We start from the raw sequence: 26,435 nt of genomic DNA on the forward strand, positions 1-26,435 counted from the left end.
AAAAAAAAAAAAAAAAAAAAAAAAAGAAAAAAAAAGAAAGAAAGAAACACAGAATCTGAAGTTTTTAAGCTAATTTCCCTCTAATGCAAAATGGTCCTTTTTCTGTGGTTAAGAAAATGTTCCTTTGTGGTTAAGAAAATGTTCCTTTGCTGTCCTCTCACTATGTAGTTTGTGTGGACTGGGGGTTGGAAAATGATAACTAAAAGGTCATTCAACAAAATTTTGATGCAGCAAAGAAAATGCACAATACAGTTCCTTTTGGAAATCACGTGCAAAAGTGTCCCATTTGGAAGGCGTTCCTTTCTCTTTTTCTTTATTAATTGTGTTCTCTGTGAGCAGAAATTCCAATGAGGACACTGAAGGAAAAAGCATCCTAACTAGCGAGGTTAGAAGTTAGGGACGTGGGGATGGCCGAGAGCAGGGGCCGGCGCTCCGGGGCAGAATGTATTCCAGGGTCCTGGCTGAATTCCCAAGGCTAGAAAGCAAAGTTCAGAAATGCAGCCATGGCCATTAGGAAGTCACTGCTGGGCTGGGACACAGGAGAGGGTCATTCATCAGGAAGATGAGGCTCTGATGGGGAAGGGAATAGAGGAAGAAGGTTTGGGTTGGCTAGGAGAGCATGGGACATGGATTTGAAAGAGACTGTGGCTCATCAGCCCTCCAGGTTGGACGTGGGAAGGAAGGGATGTGCACCTGACCCCCGTGTGTGTTGTTCTGCCTGTGTTTTGTAAGCTACGCCACCACAGCCTGATACTGAGAACACTTTCTACAGCATGAATATTTGCTTTACGGTAGGTTTCTGAGAAAGTAAGACAAAACAAGAGTTGAAATTAAGTGGGAAATGAGAGGAAGTAATCATTACGGTATTGAGGCAATTTGGCTAATCTATCCAATTCAAGAGAAAACATTATTTTGGTTTTATGAGACTGCGGGGAAACGGGGTGACTTCTTCTTATTGCATTTACTGAGTATGAAAAGTAAGGAATTCAGCCACGTGGGTTACAATCTTTGAAACTAAATGTTTATACAGCATCAAGGTGGAAAGTAAAATAAAATACTAACAGAGCCTCAGTCATGGAAAAGGCTGCCTTACGTTTCAAATACTTGCCAGGCGCTCAGTGGCCACTTTACTGGAGAAAACTATAGCAGGAAGTATGTCCCCCCACATTCATGGAAGCCAAGCACCTGAGTCTTAAAAAGAAAATTCAATACAAAGGGGTCTGATTGCATTTATCCTTATTATTAAACGCTTGCACAATAGATATTTGATGAAGACTATATATTAGAAGATTTTTAATATTTAATATTTAAATGACATAAAAATGACTACTTATTACATTATTAAAACAAAGAATAGCATGATACATACTCTCTTCCATAATATTTTGGTCTGTTCTCCACCTATATTAAAAAAAAGAGAAAAATATTAATAATGCATTTGAATTCAAATCAGAGAGATAAAAACGCTATTCAAATGAACATAGCTAATCCTGGTAGTAATTTTATTACAGTTTTAATACCCCAAATCTGAGATCCATGAAGACACAGAGTAAGACAACACATGCTTCTGTCTTGGATAGGATGATGTAGGATCATCGTATTTCTCTAATCATGAGGCTCATTCTCCACCTAAACCCAATCATCCAATAAAAGAATTTTCAAATGAAACAAAGGAAAATATTAAGAAATTTATAAAGATATTTTAAGACATCATCCTGAAAAATAAAATGAATAAAACTTAAGCACTGATTTCAGTCTTCTTCCAACTGTTACATTATGTATTTATAATAAAAATAAGAAATGCACCCAGATTTCAAGTTTCATTTGGTCTCTTTCCAGATAAAATCGATATCCTTATTTTTAAACAAATGGTGAATGGTCTGAAATTCACTTGACAGCAGAGGTACAAGACACAGAGGACAACATTCACGACTTGACTAAAAATCATAAGCATCCCAGAAAATATTTTTCAATCACATTTTGAGCTTGGGGATTATCATGTTGGATTTTTATCATATATATATGATAATCTACTTTCATAAGAACTTTGTTTTGTGTTCGTGGTGTTAGAATTGGTAAGAAATTAACATGAATTCTCATGCTCAGCTTTTGTTCTTCTAACTTAACTCCAGGGACACTGAGAATATAGTGGACCCCCATTGAGTTATGGATTCTCATTGAGGGTTACAGCAGCAAGCTTATGTTTATTTACTAGAGTAAATGGGGGTCTGGCAGCCATTTCGTTTATAGTCATTTCTGTCCACAGTTAAATGGGCAGTTCTCTCAGCAGGACTCACAAACACAGTGGTGGAATTTTAAGGTACTGGGCAGTTTCCTGGCTCCCTCCACTCTCCAAAGTATGCTGAGGACCTAAGAGGATGGTCAAGAACCCTGAAGCAGAGGAAAAGGCTCAGAAAGGGGGAGTCGAGGAACATATTCACAGGCCTGCCTTGGACAAGCCTCACTGGCTTAAAACTCATCATCTAGACACATCTGAATATATGTTCACTCTTCTGTGCATTTTACACTTGAAAAGCACTGAACCAAGAGGGGGCATTCATAACTCTTTATCTTCAAGGTTTGAAGTCTGCTCAGTGTCATTTACAAAGGAAGATCTAAATAGTATCATTACTAGAAGCACAAAGTATGTAAAAGACATCTCTTTATCTGATGTGTTTCATCACTCTACATGCTGGTAAGCTTTTTAATAGGAATCGAATATTTTGCCATGTATATCATTCTCTTAGCTTTCAAAGTTCTTTCTTACTTTTATGATACTGTAGATATGTGTCTGCAACACCAACATGCCACAGAACAAATTTAAACTAGAAAAGTCAGTAGAAGTAAATAATAAATGATGGGTAAGATAGCTCTCCAATCTTTGAAAGTCAATAATCTATTTCTTTGAAATGATTACCTATATATAAAGACAACTTTATCTCTATCTTTTTGGCTGAGCCATAAAACACACTTGCAAATCTAGGAGAAGCTCCCAGCCCCATTCCCCGCTTCTCTCCTCTTATCTCCCTGAAAGGGAAGAATAATTCATCTGACTTCCCAGATGGACAGCATGGAAGATAGAACTTACTACTAACTCCTGGCGTACAAGTAAGTAGTTAATGAATGTTGAATTTGACTCCCAAGAAGACAACAGATTGCTTTCAGTTCATTAATCAATCATAAAAATATGCGCCATGCTTACGATGTTCAGGGCTCCGTTTTCAGCCCTGTCGTCGTTAATGAAACAATAAACCCACGGGTGTGGAGAGGAAGATCTGAGGCACTCAGGAGTGTTCTGAATTTGGAGCAGGAGGAAACCAACTTGAGAAATCTAACATAGGCCCCCAAATAGAAAAGTCAGTATTTATGGTGCCTTGAGGAATACCAAGTAAGATTCTGTCTAGAGGACAGTTCAAGATGATATAGTCGTCCTTGCTAAAGTGAGAGAGATAGGGGCTGGGATTAAAGCAACCAAAAACAAACAAAATCCTATTCTTTTCCTAAACTTTTTGCTCACAGGGCTCTAAACATAGTCTCTCTCTCCATACTTCACTAAGCTTTTAACCAGTCAGGAGCTTAAATTAAGTTATATGGCCCTAGAAAAATCATAGAACATCCACATGTTTTCAAGGCGGCTAATATTGGATCCTTGATCCAGACAAGCTGAGTGTCAGGGCTCCCAGAAATAAAGGACCTGACTAGACAGACTGGTAACCTCTACACTGTGACCCAGCGATGCCCAGAGAAAGCCTGACTCTGTGCCCGGGTATGGCTCTGTGTCAGCCACCAGCAGAATCAGGACCAACCTGTAAAATGTGGATTGATTAAAGAAGACATAGCACTGAATTTCAGTTTCCAGTTGTACGAGATTCTCTTCAGTGAGCAAGACAGAAGACAGTTGACAAATAAAAAGAAAGGCAGCTCAGAAGCTCTTCTCCCATTCTCATTGAAAATTCTCTTTGTTAAAATAAATCAAGAACTTGATAAAAAAATAGAGGGCTAACTTAGGGAGTCACATGGATTCAGCAAGGGACAAAAACATAACAAATCCCAAACATGAAAGAAGGTTGGTTCTGGAGCATTCCTGCTCCAGAAAAGAGCTGGAGTTGGACAGCCCATCACTTTGGTGAACCTGGTCACCATGGAGAAGACTAATAGAAACGGTATCTGCAATACTTGCTCTTGGGATTTAGTGCTCCAACTCTACGAACTGGAAGAAGCCCATCATTTTAAGAAAACAAAACAAAACAAACAACCCAATAACTTGTAGATATATTGCTGAGCCCTAAAATACTAGATCCTTAGATGATTTATCTGGTTCAGAAAGGAATACCTCTCTTTACGGAAGAACACCAAACAGATGATCAGTGCACAAACACATGAAATGGGTCTTCCTGAAGCACAGGTGAATTCGGTATATGCGGTGTAACCATGCAGATTCTTTTTAATAATATAATTGAAGATTTTATTCTGCATAAGCATCATGTAAGGGAGAACAGTTCCCCCCAAGGTAGGCCATACTTGCCACTGATGCCAGTGTTGACCAGAACATTTTGGAATTTCTCTTTTGGAACTTTCTTATTTTTTCATAATTGAAACTTTTTAAAAAAGATCTTATTTATTTATTTGACATATAGAGATCACAAGTAGTCAGAGAGGCAGGCAGAGAGGGGATGGGGGGAAGCAGGCTCCCTGCTGAGCAGAGAGCCCAATGTGGGGCTGGATTCCAGGATCCTGAGGTCATGACCTGAGCTGAAGGCAGAGGCTTTAACCCACTGAGCCACCCAGGTGCCCCTTTTGGAATTTTCTTAAGGCTTACCATGTTTTCTCTTGAATATCCTTACAGCTGTCTCTCTCTCTCTTTTAATTTAAGAATTTTTATTTATTTATTTTAGAGCGAGTGAGTGAGAGCAAGAGAGAGAACATGAATGGGGATGGGGGGAAGAGCAGAGGGAGAAGGAGAAGCAGACTCCCCGCAGAGCGGGGAGCCCAATGCAGGCCTTGATCCCGGGTCCCTCCCTGGGATCATGACCTGAGCCAAAGGCAGCCGCCTAACAGACTGAGCCACCCAGGTGCCCCTACAGTTGTCTTTCTCAAAGTCTGGTCATTCAAAACAGAAACTTCAGAATACTTATTAAAGATTACAGATTAGGAATCTACTACTACTCCTTCCTTCAGACCAACTGAACCAGAATTACTGAGGGGACTGCTGTGGTGTGTTATTTGATAAAGTCCCTAGATAATATTTAAGTGCATACTAAAGTCAGAATCACCAGTATATGGAAACAATATATCTGTTTTTTGAGTTGAGAGTGGCTGTTATTGCAGCTAACAGGAAGAAGTTATTCAGAGCTAAATTCAGTAAAAAGGGAACTAGGAAATACATATCCAACTAGGAAATACATATGAGACAAAAAAGAGGCATAATCCTTAGATAATAAAATCTGCACTACATTCTGTCCTGAAGATATTTTACAAGAGACATTCCCAACATGCTCTGAGCAATGGGACCTCAGCAGAAATAAAACATAACTTCCCAAGATGATGGATTGGAATGAGACCACACTCACATAACACACGTGTTAAAGTAAAATCTATTTTATGACTTTATAGTCACACCTCAGATATATTGCCAGTACTGTGACTACTGAAAATGGTTTTAGTCCTGTCTAGTCCTGTTCACGCCCTCCACACACCATGTACCTACTTATCTACAGCCAATGCAAATGTTACGGCTTCCTGCTAAGGGTCTCATCAGCCCACATTCATCCTATGCTACAATCAAACAGAGTTACTCATGGTTCCATAATTTGCTCTCTCCAATATGTCTTCTGTTTTCCATATGTTCTTATTTTAAGATCCTGAGCTCCCTTTTAATAAAATAGGGGCAGATCACATGCAAGTTGGAAGGGCAGGCTCTAGACTCAGGCTGTCTGGCTTTGATGCCAAATCTGTGTATCCATAAGCAATTACTTATCTCTGTTCCTTGTTTTTCTCATCTTTAAAATGGGTATGATAATAAAAGTGGCTCACCTGCCTCACTGAGTGGTTGTAATAATTTAATGAGTAAATGCGTTACAAGCTACATGCTTGGCCGTGGCTGGGACACAGAGCAGTTCAATGATTAATAGCTATTTCTGGTATCCAGAAAGAGCCTTCCTGCACAAGAAGAAAAGTTAGGCCAGTCTTTTTTTTTTTTTTTTTTAATTATTTATTTTTAAATTTTTAATTTAAGTAGAATTAACATACACAGTTACATTAGGCCCATTCTTCACTGTGCTCTCTTAGCTCTTTTTATATTTTAAATACATACTTGCCCATTTCTTCTCTACTTTATGAGTTTTTCAAAGCAGCAATTTTGGCCTGCATCATCACGACATTCCCAGGATTTTGCCTCTGGTCTGGCACAGAAAGAGTGTAGTTCTTTGAATTTGATCCTCTCTTAAAAACGTGTCAAACAAAAGAGCCTATATCCCATTATTTTAAATAGAAAAAAGTAATTTATTCAAAAGTACTGATTTCTCAAATATTACTTAAACGCCTTTCAATAACTATATAACAACCTGATAAGGATTTTTGCCTACTATAAAATATTTAAAGCCCAATTCCATAATTGTTTAACACTTAAGGGAGTAATTAACAGGTATATTGGTGTGTATCCACTGCTGAAGAGAATAGGAAGGAACCTCATTATCCTATACTGAGCAGGTACTATTAAAAAAATAGACTATCTAGGTTAGACCCGCATTGGCAGTGCTCCCTGGTATCTGGCCTCAACAAATACCAAAGGGCTAATCCCTCGGGGGAAAAGTGGGGAGAATTATGGATATCATGTGCAATGTGCTTAAACACAAAACCAGGTCAATCAGGACAACAGAGATACTCGAGAAGTCCCCTTCTGCCTCCTAGATCCCTGCTCCTCATAGTGTAATCCTAGGACCAGCAGCACTGGCCTCACCTTGGATCTAGTTAGAAATGCAGCATCTGCATTTTGGAAGGGGAGTCATGTGCACAGGAAAGTCTGAGAAGCTGCTGTGCACTGGAGAACTCATTGTAGCAGATGAGAACATGTTAATAGCACGTTTTTAGCCAGGAGAATGATTTTGGCTAAAACTTCCTGTTGAGTTATTGCAGCAGATACTCCGATAGCGAGTGTTTGGAGAGCAAAGGATGCCTGTGCTCATTACATGTTTGCAGAATGAGGCAGAGACTCTGAAGGCAGAGGCCTGGTGTCAATTCAATTTCTGTGTGACCCTGAGTAGGTTATTAAACTGCTTTGCATCTCATTTTCCTCAATTTCCAATAAAACCGGAGTTATAAAAATGTACTATTTTAATAAAGCTCAGATGAGATAATGCCTGTAAAGAACTGTAGGGCTGGGAACATTGTGGTAACAGGTTAGCATTTACGCAGTGCCTACCCTGGGCCAAGCAACTGTCTTTACGCTTTTACATGTGTATCTCATTGAAGTCCCCCAACAACCCTATGAGGTAAGTGAGTGCTATTATTTTGCAGGCAGCTGCTAAATAACCAGCCTGAGGTCACGGAGATAGTAAGGGGCTTCAGACCCAGCACAGACACCTTGAATGACCGTGATTCTCAGCTTCCTTGGAGTATATACAACCAATGCTGATGCCTTTGTGGGCCGGCACACAGTTCTCCACTTTGGATAGATAGTAGATTACCTGAATTGTCCTTAACTGTACTCTGCCAGGATTGAACACTCTAAAATCTCTTTGGAAAGAACCGGGTTCTGTCAATGAGTTAACGAACGAGAATTCGTCATAAATTTGCCGACATGTAGTGATACTTTGGGTCTCTCAACTATTCCCCTGTAATTTAAAATTTTCTGTATTCCCAGCTACCTGGTTTGTTTTCCAATTTATTCTTCTAATTTTAAGGAGTAATTCTCAGCATTTTGCAAAGCTTGAGAGAACAGTAGGGTGACAGCTGCATGGTGAGAGACAGGAAGCATAATCCTTAAATGAGTTTTCTTTATAGTCAGATTATCATTGCCTAGATAAACACAAGTTCTTTTATATTCAACACAAAGACATTTAAAGGATATTGTGAGTCCTCTGTAAACAAGGTTTCCAATTATTGAGAAAACAAAGCTTTTATAATCCCTCAGCAGCTGGTATATGTTAAGTTTTTACTTAATAGAAATAATTTTAAAACCCAATTTAGCAACCTCCTACTCGGGGCAGTTAGACTGCTGAATTTTTTGAGATACAGATCAAGTTCAGAAGAAAAGGCTTTGATGGGGGGATTTATATTGGTGATATTGGGCAATTTTATCCAGAAAAAAATAAATATGGTAATTCCCTAATTAAAAATCAAAGTTCCCTATTGAAAAGGACAGAAAGAAAATGTGAGTACTGAGATTTATACTCGTGTAGTCAAAGTGCATAGTATAGAATGAAAATTGAGCAAACTTTAAAATCTCCTGTTTCTTTTCATCTAGAATTGAAGGCCTTCTTTCTCCTTATGGCATTACTTTAAGGCTTCTAGAATTCTGATGGGGCACTGGTGGGGCAAATTTTTTCCTGTCTTGATTTCAATGTGTTGTAAAAATATCTACTGGCCGGTCTTTCTGTAATAAACCTCCTTAAAAGGTTAACAATGGCTTTCCAAAGTTCTGTAAGTAGATCCAAGTCAAGCACTTTAATAACCTGGCATAAATATTCCGCTAATTTATAGACATACACAGTATATGAGATTGGGGTGCTCGGGACCAGAGCAGTTCCCATCATTTGGTTTGTTTTCTGTCTCTCTTTTTTTCCTTCAGATTTTTCCAGGAGTTGTGATGTAAAAATCGGTGATAATGTTAGAACAAATAAGAAGCAAAAGAACTTTCTTAGACGAGGGGTTCTCAACTGGGAGGGTGGGTGATGTTTTTGTTCCCCAGTGGATATCTGGCAATGTCTGGAGATAGTTTTGATTGTCATGAGTGAAGGGTACTACCGGCACATAGTGGGTAGAGTCCAAGGGTGTTGGTAAAATCCTGCCTGAACAGAATAGCCCTCACCCCCTCCTACAACAAAGAATTTTCCTAGCCAGAACATTCATGGTGACGAGCCTGAGAAACCCTGTTTTAGACAAAAAGGAACTTTAAAACCTTGAGCATTCCCAAGAAAGGTTATTCAAAAAAATTTGTTGGACCAAAATATAAACAAGCAATCAATACTTTAAAAACATCAAGTGAATTAAAAGGAAGATAAGAGGAGATATTTACTTATGAGAACACTAATCATTTTTATAACAGTAGTTCTTAAGAAAAGACTGACACTTCCAACTACTCAGAGAAATAGCTCAGGTAAATACTAAACTGAATGGACCAATATCTTAGTAAGATAAAGAAGGAAACTCCCCTTCCCCTTTGGAAATATTGTAAACAGCATGAAATACAGAAAACATTAAGAAAAAAATTTATTTCTTGGGAGTAACCATCCATGCTACGCATACATGTGAACTAATGTTTAAATCCCTTACTGCTATGGGGTTTCATGCCTCACAGCATGTTCCTTTGAAACTCTGCCCTGATCACTGGGTTGGAAACAAAACTCGCACCACACATGGATCCCTCGGTCACAGAGGAACTCTGCCCCAGGGAGCTGAATGGCTGGCTGTCCAATGCCTCAGTGGTGTCCTGAAGTTTCATTATATAAGCAACCATACAAAATATTCATCATAAAAGACGAGGGTGAATTACCCAAAGTAGCTGTGTTTGGATTTGAAAAATAACGGCAGGGCAACAACAACCAGACACACACATTCAAATATCCCACCTTGCACATTAGCCCTTTGTACCCAGCTATGGCCTTGTTCAGGTTCAGACCTACTGACACTGACTTAGGGCCTGGGAGGATCAGAGGAGGAGCTTTAGTATGTGTGCTACAGTTGTCCCAAAAGGCAAGTCACACAACAATTGATAGTCCCTTTTTGCAGATGAGGAGAGAAAAGCCCATATGGCTGGATCTCCTCTCCAAACCACCATACGATAGATGCCAAAGTCCAGTCTTTTTTTTTTTTTTTTACACCAAAAGAAGGGGAATTGTCCAGGGGACAACAGAGGTGATGCACTCACCTTGATTCTGCTAAAAAAAAAAATAAGTAGGTTAACCCCCAAACTGTTAGACTCCTAAAAGTGCCCATTCTGGAGACTTGCATAAGCTTGACTGTTAGGAGCAGATCTTTTATCACATGTCAGGGCCAACTGCCTTTACTCTTCATCCCTCTGAATGGTACCACCAGAGAACCATCTACCTAGTGCCCAAGCTTGAAACTGACATCCCAGAATCCTTCCTCTCTCCCAGTCCCATGTGTACTATACCACTAAATCCTGCCCATGGTATGGAATTCCTTACTCTTGAAATGGTCTCTTTCTTTCCATGTCCATTGTGCTATCTATTCACCCGAACCATTGAAATAGTCTTCTTACAGGTCTTTCTGTCTATGCTTTTACTACCTCCAATCTGTCTTTCAGACTAAAGTCAGAAAATGCAAATCTCATCAAGCTCTCTGCTCAGAATTCTTCACTGGCTCCCCATTGCCAAGCAGTCAAACCCACACAACTCAGTGAGTCCATCCCAAACCGCTCTGCTTAAAAGTGGCACCTCCTCACTTTGGCATACTCCTTTTCTCTTTTCTAATCATTTTTCCCATGACACTTGTCTTCATCTGAGATACTATGTATTTTACTTGCGTGTTTATTGCCAATCTTTCTCTTTTAAGTGGAAACTACACAAGGATAGAAACTTTTATGTTTTGCTTATTGCTATTATCCCCAGAGTCTAGAACAGAGCTAACACGTGCTCGTTTGTTGAATGAATAAATGAATGGCAGACAGGATTTCCCCAGCATGGTCTAGCTTGTGTATCTAAACTATGACCTGGAGCAACACACACACTCTTGCCCTCCACATCCTTCTTCCCCAATTCTTCACATTCCTGCCACAGAGATTCTTCTGGTTTCTGAAACACATCCTGTTTGGTCATACATTCCAATCATTCTTTGGACAGGATATTTCCTCTGCTTGGAATTCTAATACTTGCTCTCCAACCCTTCTATGCTTTAATCTGGCAAAATCTCACTGATCTTAAAAATAAGAGGGAAACTGTCTTTCTACACCATTCAGGGTTCATCACAATACATGTACTCTTGATCCCCTTCCTCTCTTTCGCCTATCTGCCACCCACCTCTCCTCTGGCAGCCACCAGTTTTCTATATTTAATAGTATTTGCTTGTTTGCTTTGTTTATTAAATTCCACATATGAGTGAAATCATACAGTATCTGTCTCTCTGACTGACTTATTTCTCTTATCATTACACCTCCTAGATCCATCCACATTGTTGCAAATGGTAAGATTTCATTCTTTCTATGGCTGAGTAACATTCCATTGTGTATATACACCACATCTTTTTTATCCATTCATCAGTCGATGGGCACTTGGGCTGCTTCAATTTTGGTTATTGTAAATAATGCTGCAATAAATACATGGGTACATGTATCTTTTCAGATTAGTGTTTTTACCTACTTTGAGTAAATACCGAGTAGTGGAATTCCTGGATTGTATGGTAATTCTAATTTTAATTTTTTGAGGAACCTCCATTCTGCTTTTCACAGTGACTACACCAGGTTGCATTCCCACCAATAGTGGATGAGGATTCCTTTTTCTCCATATCCTTGGCAATGCTTGTTATTTCCTGTGTGATACACACACACGCGCGCACACACACACACACACACACACACACACAATGTCTCTATTATAGACACACAGTGGAGTATTAGTCATAAAAAAGAATGGGATCTTGCCATTTGCGACAATAACCTAGAGGGTACTTTGTTAGATAAGTCAGACAGAGAAAGACAAATACTACAGGATTTCACTTACGTGTGGAATCTATAAAACAAGAAAAAAATGAATAAACAAAAAGCAGAAACTGATCCGCAAATACAGAGAACAAGCTGATGGTTGCCAGAGGTGGGGAGATGGATAACGTGGGTGAAGGGGAGTGGGAGATACCGGCTTCTGGTTACGAAGGATAACTCATGGGGATAAAGGTAAAGCACAGGGAATGCAGGCGATTGTATTATAACAGTGCTGTATGGTAAAAGATGGTATCTACATTCGTGGCGAGCATAGCATAGTGTATGAACTTGTTGAGTCACTGTATTATACATCTGAAACTAATGTAACATAGTATGTTAACTCTACTTCAATAAAAATAAATAAGTGGATAAATAAACAAATGTAAAATAAATAAATAAGAGGTAAAATGCTGCCATCTTGGATAAGTCTTTCCTGGCTGCCTCTAACCAGCCTAGGTATTGTTTCCTATCCTCCCTTTGAGCTAAAGGCCCGAGTGAGGGCCATAATCTTAGTGGAATTGGGATTGTTGGTCTTTATGACCTCTAGAAGTGAGCTCTTTGAGGGAAAGGCTCCTGTCTTTTTCTGTTGCGTTGGGACCCAACAGGGTATCTTGCACAGAGCTCTGCTTCAATGGAAGTAACTGACTGCAAGACAGCTCTGCTGGGGTTGATTCTCATGCATGCAACAGTACAACAATAGTTATAATTGCTAATAGTTATTAAGAACTTTTATTGTGCCAAGACATTATCGTAAGCACTTTCTTTACATATATTAACTCATTCAATCCTTATGACTATCCAGTAAGTAAGATCTATTACAGCCATTTCCAAAGGATGAATTGAGAAGCAGAATAGAAAAGCAGACTATATTATCCTGGGGATTGGACCTCCAGCCATCACAATCTATTGCCTGGAAGTGCATCAGTCCTGTTTCCTGGATCCCTAGAGAAGTCCTGCTTCACACATCCTTCTCAAAGCCCTTTGTTAAGCTCTCCCTCTATTAAGGTAATTTATTCATATCCTTCCAACTCCTCCCATACCCTATCCTTTTTTCCCTCTAAATTAAGGCAGAAATGATTTCTATTGCTTACAACAGAATCCTAAGTGATATTCCTATTAAATACCAATCTCCAAGGCTGGAGCCGGGGTGGCTGTAAGGTTTACCGAGCTCCACAGGGCATTCTGACACACAATCAGGATTGGGAAGCACAAATTTGGGCAGCAGTTCCAAAACATGGAGAGGATGAATACCTTCCTGGAAGCTTCTATATTGATTTCTATATCGATTCTCTCTAAAAGAAGACTTCTATATTGACTTTGACCCAGTCTACATGGATTTTGATCCAGTCTATGTGGATTTTCTCACTGTAGGCTTCCAAGAACACCCAGAAGTCTACCCATGGATGGTACTCATCTTTCTAGCTGGCCCAGAGCATCTTCCCAACAGCTGATTTTGCCCCAGTCCTCCTTGCTACATCTTCCCTGGCACTCCTTTCTTGGCTTTCTATGTTGGCCCCTACCACCCACCCTGAGCCATCCTTGTGTGGACAACCCAATTAGGTATACTGCTCTGACTTTTCCCTAGCACTGTTGGCTAGGACTTTGTATTCATCCTCTGGCATCCTGAAGCCACAGCTCCACATAAAATGGCTCTTTCCCCCAGTCAAGCCAAATCCCATGGAGGTCAGCCATATTGGCCAGACTGGCTGGCTGGCCTCCCACCAGGGCAGGAGAATCAAACATGATGGGTCCATCTGTCCATCGTCCTGATACTTCCTACAGACCAACACTGTATTTTTAAAAAATCTATTAAAGGAGAATCAAAATTCAGGACTTAATTATGGATAGAAATTTTAGGTTAACATCTCACCTCGTATTCTTTTTGCTTCAAAATACATTTTCCCCCTTCCTTTTGTCTTTGGTGCAGATGAAAACCTAAAACTATTCTCTATAGGATAAGGTTTCCACTATTAAAAGCCATCTCCATGTCACCTAATTGCTTGTTCTTCCTCCCACTAAATAATTCTTGTTCTTTTAACTTTTTAAAATAGATCTTATTTCCAATGCTTAATTCGTCTTCATTATTCTTCTTGGAACTCTTTTTAAATTCTCCAAATATCTCTTAGGTTCAAAAAGCTTGAAGTACCCAATAGAATTGAATCAAATCAGGGAAAACTTAATGCTTCTATTAAATTTCTAGGGGGAAAAAAGACTGGGTGAGTATATTCATTTAATTCCTCATTCTTGTTAGTAAACTCCTTTCAGAACTAAATAGTGTTTGGATTAAGTGGTCCTATATGTCCTTTGGAAAAGGCAAAGAATGCCCATCATTCTCTTTCTTCTCCTCGGTTTTTTTTTTTCTCACTCTCTCCTTCTAGAGTAAATATATTTAAATGTAAGTATTCAGTATAAGTATTCAAATGCATGTGTTCCAACTGATGAATAAAATTAATACACCTGAAAGGCGGACAGAAATAAGGAGGTGGTAGAAATGAAAGACTGTCTAGCAAAATGTCTTCAATCGTTTTTGCATTATAATCTTTCTTTGGAGCTGTTATACATTTTATTCCTTCTTAATCATCTCTCCCAAATGGGATTTTAGTACTACAGATAGACTATATATCTGTTTGTGTTCTATATGTGGATCTGTGCTTACACGGTAGAAGAGTGTACTCCCTTAAGAACGGATGTTCCCCCCTCACCCTTGGGGTTAATATCACCCTGACTGAGAACTCATTGTCTGATGGGATCAGTGGGGCCTTCAGAATGCTTTTAACATTTGTTCTCCCTACAGGCAGGTAGAATATGCATCTTGGCCTCCTTCTTATAGACAAGAAAGCTGCAGTTCAGAGTGGTAAATTAGCTTGCTCACAGTCCTACCCAGGGCTAACAGCAGATTTAGGAAACACACTCACTGATTTCAGGTCCAAAACTCATGCCTCTATATGGTGATGATGCCATAAAATCTGGAAGTCTGTTCTCTATTATTTTAAAAAACTGCCTAATTAAGCATTTCTGAAAGAGGCACCCCCCCTCTAAAATAATTCCCCATATGGTAATAAATAAGAGTGAAAGTGCCTTATTAATAAATATCCTTGCTTTTGAATTCTTTTTCTGGTGAATTAGTCCATGTTACAAATCCTTGAGCTAGCTTTATGGTGCTTCCAGCAGCCCTGCCATGAGACACGCTCGGGCTGTTCAGGGCTGTGCACTCAAGACATTGTTTTTGTTCCCTGGGCCAGGGCCCATCCAGCCATTGCTCTTCTTGCACAAACAATCTTTGTTTTTGCTTCTTGACCTTTTATTATGACAATGTTCATACAGAAAAACTGAAACCTTTTACAGCAAACACTCATACACACTACTTAGGTTCTGTAATACCTGCTGTACATGCCTTATGACCTACTTATTTATTCGTCCCTCTCTCTACCCATTAATTCAACTTTTTTAGGGGATGTATTTCCTAGTAAGCTGCAGACATAGCCCTCTTTCCCCCAAATGCATCAGCATGCAAATCATTCATCAGAATTCAGTAACATATAGGCTCTTCACAGGTGGGTAATACCAGCTTTGTTCTTGAACTTAAAGAATGCAAGTTTGTTTACAGGTTCAGGAGGCATTCCTGGACCAACAGATTCGACCTACCTCTTTAATTTCCTGCTTATGGAGTGGGCCACCTTTTCTAACAGGCTACCATGCCTTGATGGGAGAAGAGTGACCACAAGAAAGCTAGTGAAAGAGAACCTACCTGCTTATTGCTTACTGCCTTGGCCTTGTCCGTCACTTCACACGTGTTAGACATGAAAGCCAAAATGTTTCTTAAAATGACTGGGGGATCAAATTCATCCTGAATAACAGGCCTAAAATTCCCTCTCTTCTGCTAACATCTCTATAGTGCTTGGGAGATGGTAGAAATTAAAGACCAGTGCTTTCCATATGTAAATGCCAGGCACTGTTCAGTGTTTTACATATATTAACTCACTCTTCCAAGCTACTTACAGTGCAAGACTAGGGCCTGGCAAACTTTTTTTGGCAAGGCCTAAATAGTCAAAGCTTTAGCCTTTAAGGACCATAGTAGTTGAAACCGTCTGTTTCAAGTACGCAGCTTGCCATGGGAGCATGAAAGCAGCCATAGACCATATGTAAAGGAATAAGCACTGCTGAGTTCCAGTGAAACTTGATTTACCAAAATCATCAACAGGCTCTAGTTTGCCCATGTCGCCACTACACTAACAAGTGTTAGAGTCTGTTCTTTACAATCGGTGTCAGGACATCTTGTTGTTAGCTCAAAACTCAGAGCCTGTCAATGCCTCCAAGGCCTTTTTGTTTAATGGTGGGTCAAATCATCTCATTGTATTTATGTCCTTCTATCTCTTACTGTACTGCAAAGAGAGAATCATTAACTTTTAAGCTATGAGATACTGGTGCCAACTTAAAGATCAAACTGAACTAAAGCAGAAAACAGTTGAAGTATGCTGTTCAAAAGACTACGACTCAAACCTTAAGGGATCTGACCTGCATCCTTGAAATGAAAGGTATTGTGGAAGCATCATTAAGCATGGTCTTTGAGATGTCATGGAACCCTGAGGACCAAAAGAGCAAAGGGACAAACCAGAAAAGTGTAATTACAGACTTGGTAGAAATACCAAGGGAGATAGGAGAACGATTCATCAAATAATCGATGTGTAATTACCTAGAAGGACACAAGGTGCTGGATGGCAACCAATATGCCTTTGTCTGGCTGTGCCAAGGCTATTCAATTTCCTTCCAAGTGAATGGGGAGATGACACTGGCTATGTAAATAAGGAGGAAGAAAGAGATACCATCACTAAAGTAAAGCTGGCTATTGTGTCCAACAAGACAGGGAGGTGCTATGTACTTAGAGCTAATGTCAAATGACGCTGTGATTTGTTAAAGGACACAGCCAAAGGTGATGGATTACCAATGGCTCAGTGTCAGCCTGGAGAAGACGAGGGGAGTAGTAGATTAAAGCAAGGAGGTCGGGCCCGGAGAGTACCAGCCCTGGACTGACCTTTATTAGAAAACTAGCCACCTACAATCCTGAATTGAGAAATGATCATGAAGCACACAGAGAATCTACTGAGGAAAGAGACTATTGCCTTGGTATACAGAACTATAATTCAAAGTATTCCTGACATAATGATAATGGATTTGGTATGTTCAGTAATGCAAATGTCCATTAAAAGGAAGAGTAAACTATCAAGGATTTGTGCATAGTCACAAGATAAGGTAAACATCTAAAAAGAGCTAGAGCTCATAATAATATGTATGGCATATGAACAAACATGAGTTATGAATCATATTAGAATGGAATTTAACTATTTTTAATTGTAACACAACACAACATAACACAACACTAAGAAATATAGCCAACTGGGGGTGGGTGGGTGGGTGGGTGGGTGTAGGAAACCAGGCTAAATTAAGCACTGACCATACTCGTACAAGGATTCATATTTGGCCTCTGCAACATTCCCGGGTATGGGAAAGCTAGACATAGCAAAGAAAGGCAAAAGCAAAATATTTTTAAAGGGTGGAAAATAACATTCAGGAGGAAGTACATCTAGACAACAAAAGAAGGCTATGGGGTGACTTGGCATCTCCTTTGAAGTCCGCAAAGAGTCTAGCACAGTGCTAGGCAAACAGGAAGCATCATCAGGGCACAAAGCATCCTGATTCTTCCATCCTAGAGCACAGGGAAGGGAGCAGGACATAGAAAACAGAGGGTCCTCACACCTGACTGGGCGTGAGGATGAACTCCAGGACTTGCTAAAAACAGAGATTTCTGGGCCCCATCTTTGAGTTTGCAATTCAGAAGGTCTGGGATAAGCGAGGGAATCTGCATCTCTCTCTTTCTTTCTTTCTTTCTTTTTCTTTTTCTTTTTTTTAAAAGATTTTATTTATTTATTTGAGAGAGAGAGAGATCACAAGCAGGTGGGAGGGTAAGAGGGAGAAGCAGACTCCCTGCTGAGCAAGGAGCCTGACTCAGGACTCCATCCCAGGACTCTGGGATCATGACCTGAGCTTAAGACAGACGCTCAACCAACTGAGCCACCCAGGCATGCAGAATCTGCATTTCTGACAAGTTCCCAAATGATGCTGTTGCTGCTAGCCCTGAGACCACAGCTGAGAAGCACTGGGTTAGAAGGCCAGTCGGAGGTTTGGTCTGAGTTTGACTCAGACTCCGCCCCTCTTGTGCTACTGTCTCATCTCCTCTTGGAATTCCCATGAAGGATGACATGTGTAAAACTCCAGCCCAGAACGCAGGGCACAGCAAACCCTCCAAGGGTGTTAATTCTCATTCCTATGAAAAGCCTGACAATAAGCAAATAATTCGGCAGTATCCTTTAGGGTAGTCCCATTAAAAGTGGCATGGTTGGAAATGATACCATCCACACTTTTCTGATGGGAAGTAGAGTCAAGTCTACAAATCTGTTTCAAAGGTCTCACTGCTTGGTTAGCCAGGCTGTACTACCCGAGGAGACGAGGCTTGACCCGGGCGAAGTGTGGTTTAACCTTTATCAGCATAATATCTCACTTAATGTTTAACCAGGTGAGTAAATGTGAAACATGTCTTTAAAACCTCACTAGGGCACCCAGAGCTTTGTACCTAGCTCCCCTTCCCAGAGAAGCCTGGCCACTGTTGAAATTTTGCTGGACCTAACCTCTGAGTCGCAGAGCAGGCAAACAGCAGGCTGCTCTCGATAGCAAACGCTGCGGAAGTGAGCCATTTGCTTCCTGTTTGGAAGTGTAAGGTTGGCCCCACAAAAGCCAGCACCTCATAACCACTGTGCCCCAGAGTCAGGACCGCCCCACCCCACCCCCCTTCACGGGGGAATGATGAATCTTGGGTTATGGCTGTCACAGGTCAGGTAAGTCACAATGTTTGCCTAGCACTGTGCTAGGTAAGTGTAAGAGAACATGTGGTGTAATCCCCGATGCTCTTGGTTGTTCTTTTCTTCCTAAAGCAACGAACAACACATGTAGTATTTCACCTCAAGTAATTCTGTAAAGGCATACACATTTTTGAGTTTGATTTTCAGAAATAAAAATCACCCAGAAGGATCAAGGCAGCTTCTCAAGAAATTTTACTTATTATCACTATTTAATCTCCCCATTCATTTTCCTTACTCGGTTTTAAGAAGAAACCTTCCACTTTTGCCTCAATTTATGCTTCAGCGTATATACTGTTCTTTGGTGGCTCTCTCCAGTTCAGCCCACCTGTCCCCTTGGCTCGGAGCTCCTGAGTCTCTGAATTCTGTAACAGCTTGTCCTCAGGAACCCCTTATCCTTTGTTCACGGTATCACTTGGAAATAACTAAATATTTATAAGGGCAAACCTGCAGGGTCTACATTACATTAGAAGAAGTTCAAAGTACTCTAAAGAGAGTGACTTCTTTTTTGGAGGGCTAAGTATTTGGGCAGTACTTGTCAATAAGATTTTTTTTTGTTTAAAGAAGCATAAAGCTCTTGGTTTTGTATTTGGAAAAAATTAAAATTCACCTGTCTAAAATTTTTTTCTAACATGAGTTTTATTAGAAGATTCTCCCCCTTGACTATGGTAGGCCTACAACCAAAGCAAGTCAAGCTCACATGAAATCACATTGAGAAAAAAGCCTGACTGCATTATAGAGTGAGCTGAAAGCCTAAGAGAAATATGATGGAAAAAGCCCTTTATTCTAGGTTGTGTCAGTGTGAAGGGGCAGGGGAGAAGGAGATCGGTGGAGAAATTCTAGGATAAAAAAACAGAAATATTTCTTACCAAGGAAGAAATAGCCTTCTGATTACTACACATAAAGCCAATTAAAAAGTAATGGGATTGATTTTTGTTTGTGGCTTACAAGATCAATCTCACTACTTTAGAGACATACCTTGTCCAAATGTCTTGAATCAGTAGTTTTCTTGTTCCCCCAAATATACATAGGTTTAAAAACATTTATTATCAATGAATAAAATAAGAAAAGGAGGGGGGATTGAAGAATAGTAGAAAATCCCCTCTGAGTTCACTTGAAATCTGATTTGAAATGTACTGAGTTAGTTGAGACTGACATGGTTAATCAATGTGGCTTGTTAAGATCTTCCAGATATGCCTAGACAAGATAAATGCCTCAAGCTACAAGACTGCAAGACTGCGAAACCTAGGGATGGTGAATCAAAATTTTAAAAGTGTAATCATAAAGTGAAATCTTTTTGTAGGCTTAAAAGAATAGTTTTTATAAGTAAAGGAAGAAGAAAGTGAAATGGACAGATATTTAAGGATACCTTAAAAAAAAAGAGAGAGAGAAAATGGGGCATTTAAAGTGATATTTAAAAAGTGAATACAATTCACTAGAAGCCAAAATAAGGTGTTACTGCAATTTACGATAGGCCACCGTCCTCTATACTTGGCTTAATTTCTGACGATCAAGAACAAAAAGCTGGTTTTGGTGAATGCTGGAAACCTCAGTTCTACAATTCACTTTCACATTTCAAAAAACCAAAACTTCCAAAATATATTGTTCTATGGTGAGAGAGAGGAAGTGAAGTTGCATAAAAGGGAGAACAATTTGAAATAATTGTATGTAGTTTTATTTCCCATTTTTGAAATTGCTTTTTATATCGAAATTCACTCCAGCAATTTCAAAAAAGACAAATGACACCAAATCATTTAGTCACAAAAGAATTTCTACTTATTGTGTATTCTTTAGGTAATTCTAGTGGAACTCGACTTTAAATTAGTCATGCAAGTAAATCTTGACATTCTGGCCTTTTGCAAAGGCCAAAAGAAATTTAGAATATTCCAGGAAAAAAAATATTAGTCTGTATTTAAGTAAGAACCTTAACCACTGCCAAAAGTCTAAGTCACTACCCTAATAACAGCATTGGGTAAATCTGATATGCTATTAGCAATAGTTTGAGAATTCTAAGTTCCTTATGTTAGCAGTCTCTATTTTTTAAAAATAATTTTACCATATATTTACTGATTGCCCACTGCTGCTTGGCACTAGGTTCAATGCTAGGGAAGGCCATGCAGTTATGACTGGTGAAGTTTCTGGAACTTGTATTCCCCTGGAGGGAGATGTATAGGTGACAAGCAAACAACTAAATGTGGGAGAAATTATATTAGGTAGTGTATTAGGTACTACAAACAAAATAAACAGGATGACATGACAAAGAGCTGATGGTTGGAAGATATTATTTATTTATTTGCTTGTTTGTTTGTTTGTTTGTATTTTTTTAAAGATTTTATTTATTTATTTGACAGAGAGAGATCACAAGTAGGCAGAGAGGCAGGCAGACAGAGAGAGGGAAGCAGGCTCCCTGCTGAGCAGAGAGCCTGATGTTGGGCTCGATCCCAGGATCCCGAGATCATGACCTGAGCTGAAGGCAGAGGCTTAACCCACTGAGCCACCCAGGTGCCCCAGTTTGTTTGTTTATTTTCTACCATTCAGACTGTGTCCTCCTCCTCTTACTCCCCCAGAGGAGGAGAAAAGCAATCATTCGATGGCAATGGGCAGTTGTGGAAAGAAGCCCTCAAGTCAGCTTCACGCTCAGAAGAGAGCACTGCTCACCGTGGAGATGCTAATTTTTATGGGGTTCGGGGAAGGCTTTGTTATTAGGTGTCCTTTGGTCTGAAACCTGGACATGCAGAAAACACTGGAGAATTCCAGGGAAAGAGCAGATCTGAAGATTCTACAAGAGCAACGCTGTGGTTTGTTTGATGAATGGGAGCAGAGGCTGGTGGGGCTGTGCTCTGAGAAGAACGGTACAGACAGGGAAGTGACAGACAAAGGAGCCCCCATCATGGCTCACTGGCAGAGCAAGAAGTTTTGCTTTTATTCTAAGAGTGACAGGAAGCTGTTGAAGCTGTTAGATTTATATTTAATAATGTTGGCTCCTGTTTGGTGAATGGTGTGTGTGTGTGTGTGTGTGTGTGTTGTGTGCATGCGCACGTGCGCGGATGTGGGCTGCAGGGAGAGTGCCAGTGGTGGAAATGGGGAGATGAGGCAGGAGGCAGTTGACTAGCAACAATCCAAGCAAGAAATGAGCAGAACCCAAACCACATGGCTGTCGTGGAGAAGGAGGAAGTAGGCAAGTGCAAGTGCAAGACACAGTTGGAGGTAAATCTGACAATCACTAGAGAAAAGGGTGAGGGCAGGAAGGGAGGGGTCCAGGTCCCTGAAGTTAGGTGCCAATTAATGGAGTGGGGGGTCCAGTTCTATTTTGAATGTTAGGTTACAGGTGGTGTGGGATGTTCACTTGAAGAGGTCAAGTAGGCAGATGGAGCAAGATGTCGGGTCCAGGGAGAGGGTTTAGCTAGAGGTACACATTTGGGGGTCAACAGTCACAGGTCCTGCCAGACTACCCAGGCACAGATTCGGTAATTAATGAATTGCTTATGAAATGACTGACTGAGAATTGTGAGACGGGCAAGAGAGAATTTTGCTACTGGAAGATGTTTTGAATTTCTTGGCAAGGAGTGCTCAGGAAATGCTAGCAGAGCGCCAGGTGCTGTGGCTGCTCGATAAATATTAATTTACAGAGATGAATCTCAAGAAAGCAATGAACTGTTATTTCACGAACTGACCATGCCTGGCTTGATTGGCACCAGGGCTGTTGTTCAACTGCTTGTACCCTCTGTTCCTCATCCTCAACATCTTTTCTCCTGGAGATTTAATTCCTGACCCAGGCATCTTGCTTTGTTGTTGATCCTTTTTGGCTCTCACATTCAGAGAACACCATCATTGTTCTGAGTCCATCCTGATGAGCATCTCAGGGCCTCCCCTTCACAGGTTTCTGAATCTGCCTTGAATCATGAACTCTGAGTACCTATTATGTGCCAAGCACTCTTCTACACACTTGACACATATATGTCATTTACAGCACTCTGTCAAGTAGATACCGGCCCTTGGAGTAGAGGAGACCTTCACCTCCCTGAGAAAGTGAGTGCTTGGCTTTAAGATAGGTAAGTTAGAAAGTGGGAGAGCGCGAGTTCAGAACTGGTCCAGCTGACCCTGTAGCTGGGCTCCCCTGCCTGGGTTGACAAAGCTCATTGAATTTTGCCTGCTGAATCAGGCTGTCCCCTCAAGCCACCTAATTCCCCAGCAAAGTCTATTAGGTGGTTGGTATCTGTTGATAGCTAGCCAACGTTCAAGCCATGCTGGCCTGTGTCCTTCCCTTTGAGCAACAGTGTTCCATATCTCTGTAACAGCACTCACCTGGTGTCCTCCTGTGGGTCCTTATCACATTCAGTGGGAAGACCCTAACCTGAGAGGGGCCCCTAGCCTGGGAGGTTATCAGTCATCAGAGAAACAAAAGAGATGGGGTATGTGAGTGACACAGCTATGCAGGCTGGCCGGCGACAGGACGGCTGGGAGCAGAGAGGCTGCAGACTAAGAAGGAGGGTACCGGGGATGTGGATAGAAGGAAAGCGTGGACACTTAAAAGCTGGCTAAGGGGTAAGACAACAAACACCAAAAAAAGCATTTACTCGTGGTTAAAAAGAAATAGCCCGTACGGCATTATGTAATGCGTTGATAGAGCTTCAGTCTCTCTGGCCACATATGCCAACTGAGGGCTTCCTAACTTCATTAGGCACACCCCCCGAGCAGGCAGGTGTGGTACAAAGCAGAGACATCTGCTCAAACAAGGCCTGTAGCAGAAGCAGCGGTTTCGAGGCATCCAAGAGGAGGCTGTGCCTTCCCTTGAAGGAGGCCAAGTCCAGGGAGGCCAAGCCACGCAGGCAGGAATTCCTCCCAGTGAACACGGCACTGGAAGATGAAGGGAGCTGAACCTGCTCCTGCTGGCACCCAGGGCACCTGTTCCGCCAACACACGAGGCCCTTTATCGCCTGACACCTGCCTGGCTGGCTGGGCCCCATGCCGCCTGCAGAGGCAATGGAGCTGGTGAATATCCATTTCGTGTGAGGTTTCCTAGTAGAAATGGGATGTGGAATTTTTAGAGGCCACTAACGTAGGAGTCCAGCATCAACCGGATCCCTACCCATGAATCAAACCAACAAAGGTGAAAAGTTGGTTACAAAGACAGACAAGAGGGAGACAAAGCTACACATGCACTATGTTCTTTAGTTCTACTAGATGGGGATGGCTTGTGGCACGTGGCTCTGCTTTGCTAAGATGTCTGTGGCATTGCCTTCCGATGCAAGGGCAACAGTAAAGAGATCTGTGGTCCCTTCAGATCCCCCTGGATGTCTGAGGAGTTTCAGCTGAACCCTATGAAGTGCTTCTGTGAAGCCAACCTACATCTACCCATCTCCACTGCCAACATTCTGTCTGGCTTAGAGGACAAGCGACACGGTGCCAAAGATTTTGAGAAGTAAAGAAGTGCACCCTCTCTCTTACATGTACAGACACGTACACAGGTGTGCACACGCAGAGCTAAAATAGTAGCTCTATCTTTAATTACATACATCACGATTTTGTTCTCTTTTAAGGTGACACTCAAAAGTATCAATTGCCTCATTCTTTGCTGTATTCCTAACACCTAGACCAAAGTCAAAACACAGTAGGCTTTCCATATATACTTGTTGAATAAATGAACAAATGGCTATTTACTGTCCCCCTACGTTTTAAATTCTGGTACCCAACTTTGCCTGGAAACTTTTTATTAATGGCCCTAGGAAAAGTCCTTAGTGATGTTCTAGTTTTACAAACATTCTTTTCCCAGAGACATTTGAATTCCCTTAACTTCCTGCATGGGCTTTATTTTTTCTCTTGGAGAAATACTAGATGTAAAATAGTATTAAAAGAATTTTTTGTTTAAAGATTTACTTAAGGGAGTGAGAGCATGAGCGTGTACAGGGCAGTGGGGGTGGGGGGGCAGGCAGAGGGAGAGACTCTCAAGTGGACTCCATACTGAGTGTGGACCACCATGCAGGGCTCAGTCTCACAACCCTGAGATCATGACCTGAGCTGAAACAGAGTTGGATGCTTAACTGACTGAGCTATACAGATGCCCCAGGATTGAAAGAATTTTTAAAAAAGATTTTATTTATTTATTTGACAGAAAGAGATCACAAATCGGCAAGGGTGGTGGGGGAGCAGGCTCCCTGCTGAGCAGAGATCCAGATGCAGGGCTCTATCCCAGGACCCCGAGATTATGACCTTAACTGAAGGCAGAGGCTTAACCCACTGAACCACCCAGGCGCCCCTAAAATAATTTTTAACAATTTATTTCTTACATATCCCCTTACTCTATTCCAAACATCTTATTAAACATTTTGTCTTTATCCTATTCTTTCCTTATTTAGATATTACTGAATAACCAAAGGACAAAAGTCATCAGGGTTGGTGGCAGAACAAGATAAAACTACCAGATAAGGAGTGGACCTCATCCTGGATTTTTCCTTAGGGATCAGATGGTTTCTTTTCTCAAGCAATATTTTTGGGATAGGAATGTCTACTCTGTGTCAATATTCAGATTACTTGATGAATTTCAGTGACTTTCAACAGAAGTAAACTTTTCTATAGAAACATTTATTACACAGTGATAAGTTGTCTCTGGGTGTGGGCATGTGTGTATCTTTGAGGAGGCAGGTTCAAAACCAGATTCCCGTCAAGTCTGGTAGCCAGAAAGTACTGATGTTCAAGGCTGAATCTCAAGAGGGTTGCAGTTGGAGCCTTTTCCTCCTGGTAAAGCAGATGTGACACTTTAAAAGGCATCTGCTACTCTATATTTAATCTAAGTCAAAATATAAAAAATAAGCAAGGACCCAAGGACCTTTGTTTGAAGGATGTTAGTTTGACTATTACAGAAACTGATGGGCATAAAAATAGAAAATAGAGCCTTAGTCCTGTCTTTCAATCTTGCCAGCATCCCAGATGATAAGAGAACTGATTAATGAGGGACTACTGGGGAAAGTTCTCTGGGCTGGTAAGCATTTTTATGAGTCAATATATTTTTAAGTTCATCTCCAAGAATTAATAAACAGTCACTTTTCTCATAGGGATTTTTTTTTTAATGTCAAGTAAATGTGAAAGGGCATAAAGGTGTGTTAAATATAAGTGTTGAGAGTACCCAGATATTTATTATTCTGTGTTCTCTCTGTTGGAAGCATTCCATAAGAAAAAAATGATGACAGAATCAAAACAGCAGAAACAAGGAAAACAACCAAAATACGTGTGTGTGTGCGGGGGGTGGGGGGTGTTAGAGAAGGAGGCTTAATTGCCTCTGCAATGTTTAAAAACATGAGACCTCTGATTTGAAGTGAGTTGGTGAATATTTTTAAAAGTCATTCCAAAGTATAGATGATTCAAGCATTAAATCTGGTGACACACGAACAAACGTTAATGCAAACCAACTCCCAGGAAACCCAAAAGCCCTCCGATACCAACACAGCACTGAAAATTCATCATATTTAACAAGGTGTGTCAGAAATAGCTGAGTACTGACCTCCCCAGCACAAATGATCCTCTTGGGACGAGGGGCCTCTTGCTGTAACTGATATACTGCCAAAAGAAAGAAAGAAAGAAAAAGATAATTATGATTAGAAAACTACCACACATACCAAGATGTCTTCAAATAGTCCCACCTAAGTGCCTCT

At 40.7% G+C, this 26,435-nt stretch overlaps 1 protein-coding gene and 1 pseudogene across 1 annotated transcript in view; both read right to left on the reverse strand.

The window, feature by feature from the left end:
- Positions 1 to 26,435, reverse strand: part of CHN2 (chimerin 2) — a 290,379-nt gene that overhangs the window by 105,037 nt on the left and 158,907 nt on the right. The window contains exons 3-4 of the mRNA XM_059396655.1: positions 26,285 to 26,340; positions 1,370 to 1,401 (exon numbers count right to left, since the gene is read on the reverse strand). Of these exons, the coding sequence (XP_059252638.1) occupies positions 1,370 to 1,401; positions 26,285 to 26,340 (88 nt within the window). The remainder of the gene's footprint in view (positions 1 to 1,369; positions 1,402 to 26,284; positions 26,341 to 26,435) is intronic.
- Positions 21,317 to 21,449, reverse strand: LOC132016943 (small nucleolar RNA U3; annotated as a pseudogene).

Source organism: Mustela nigripes, chromosome 4, assembly GCF_022355385.1.
Source record: "Mustela nigripes isolate SB6536 chromosome 4, MUSNIG.SB6536, whole genome shotgun sequence".
In the NCBI taxonomy this organism is placed as follows: Eukaryota; Metazoa; Chordata; class Mammalia; order Carnivora; family Mustelidae; genus Mustela; species Mustela nigripes.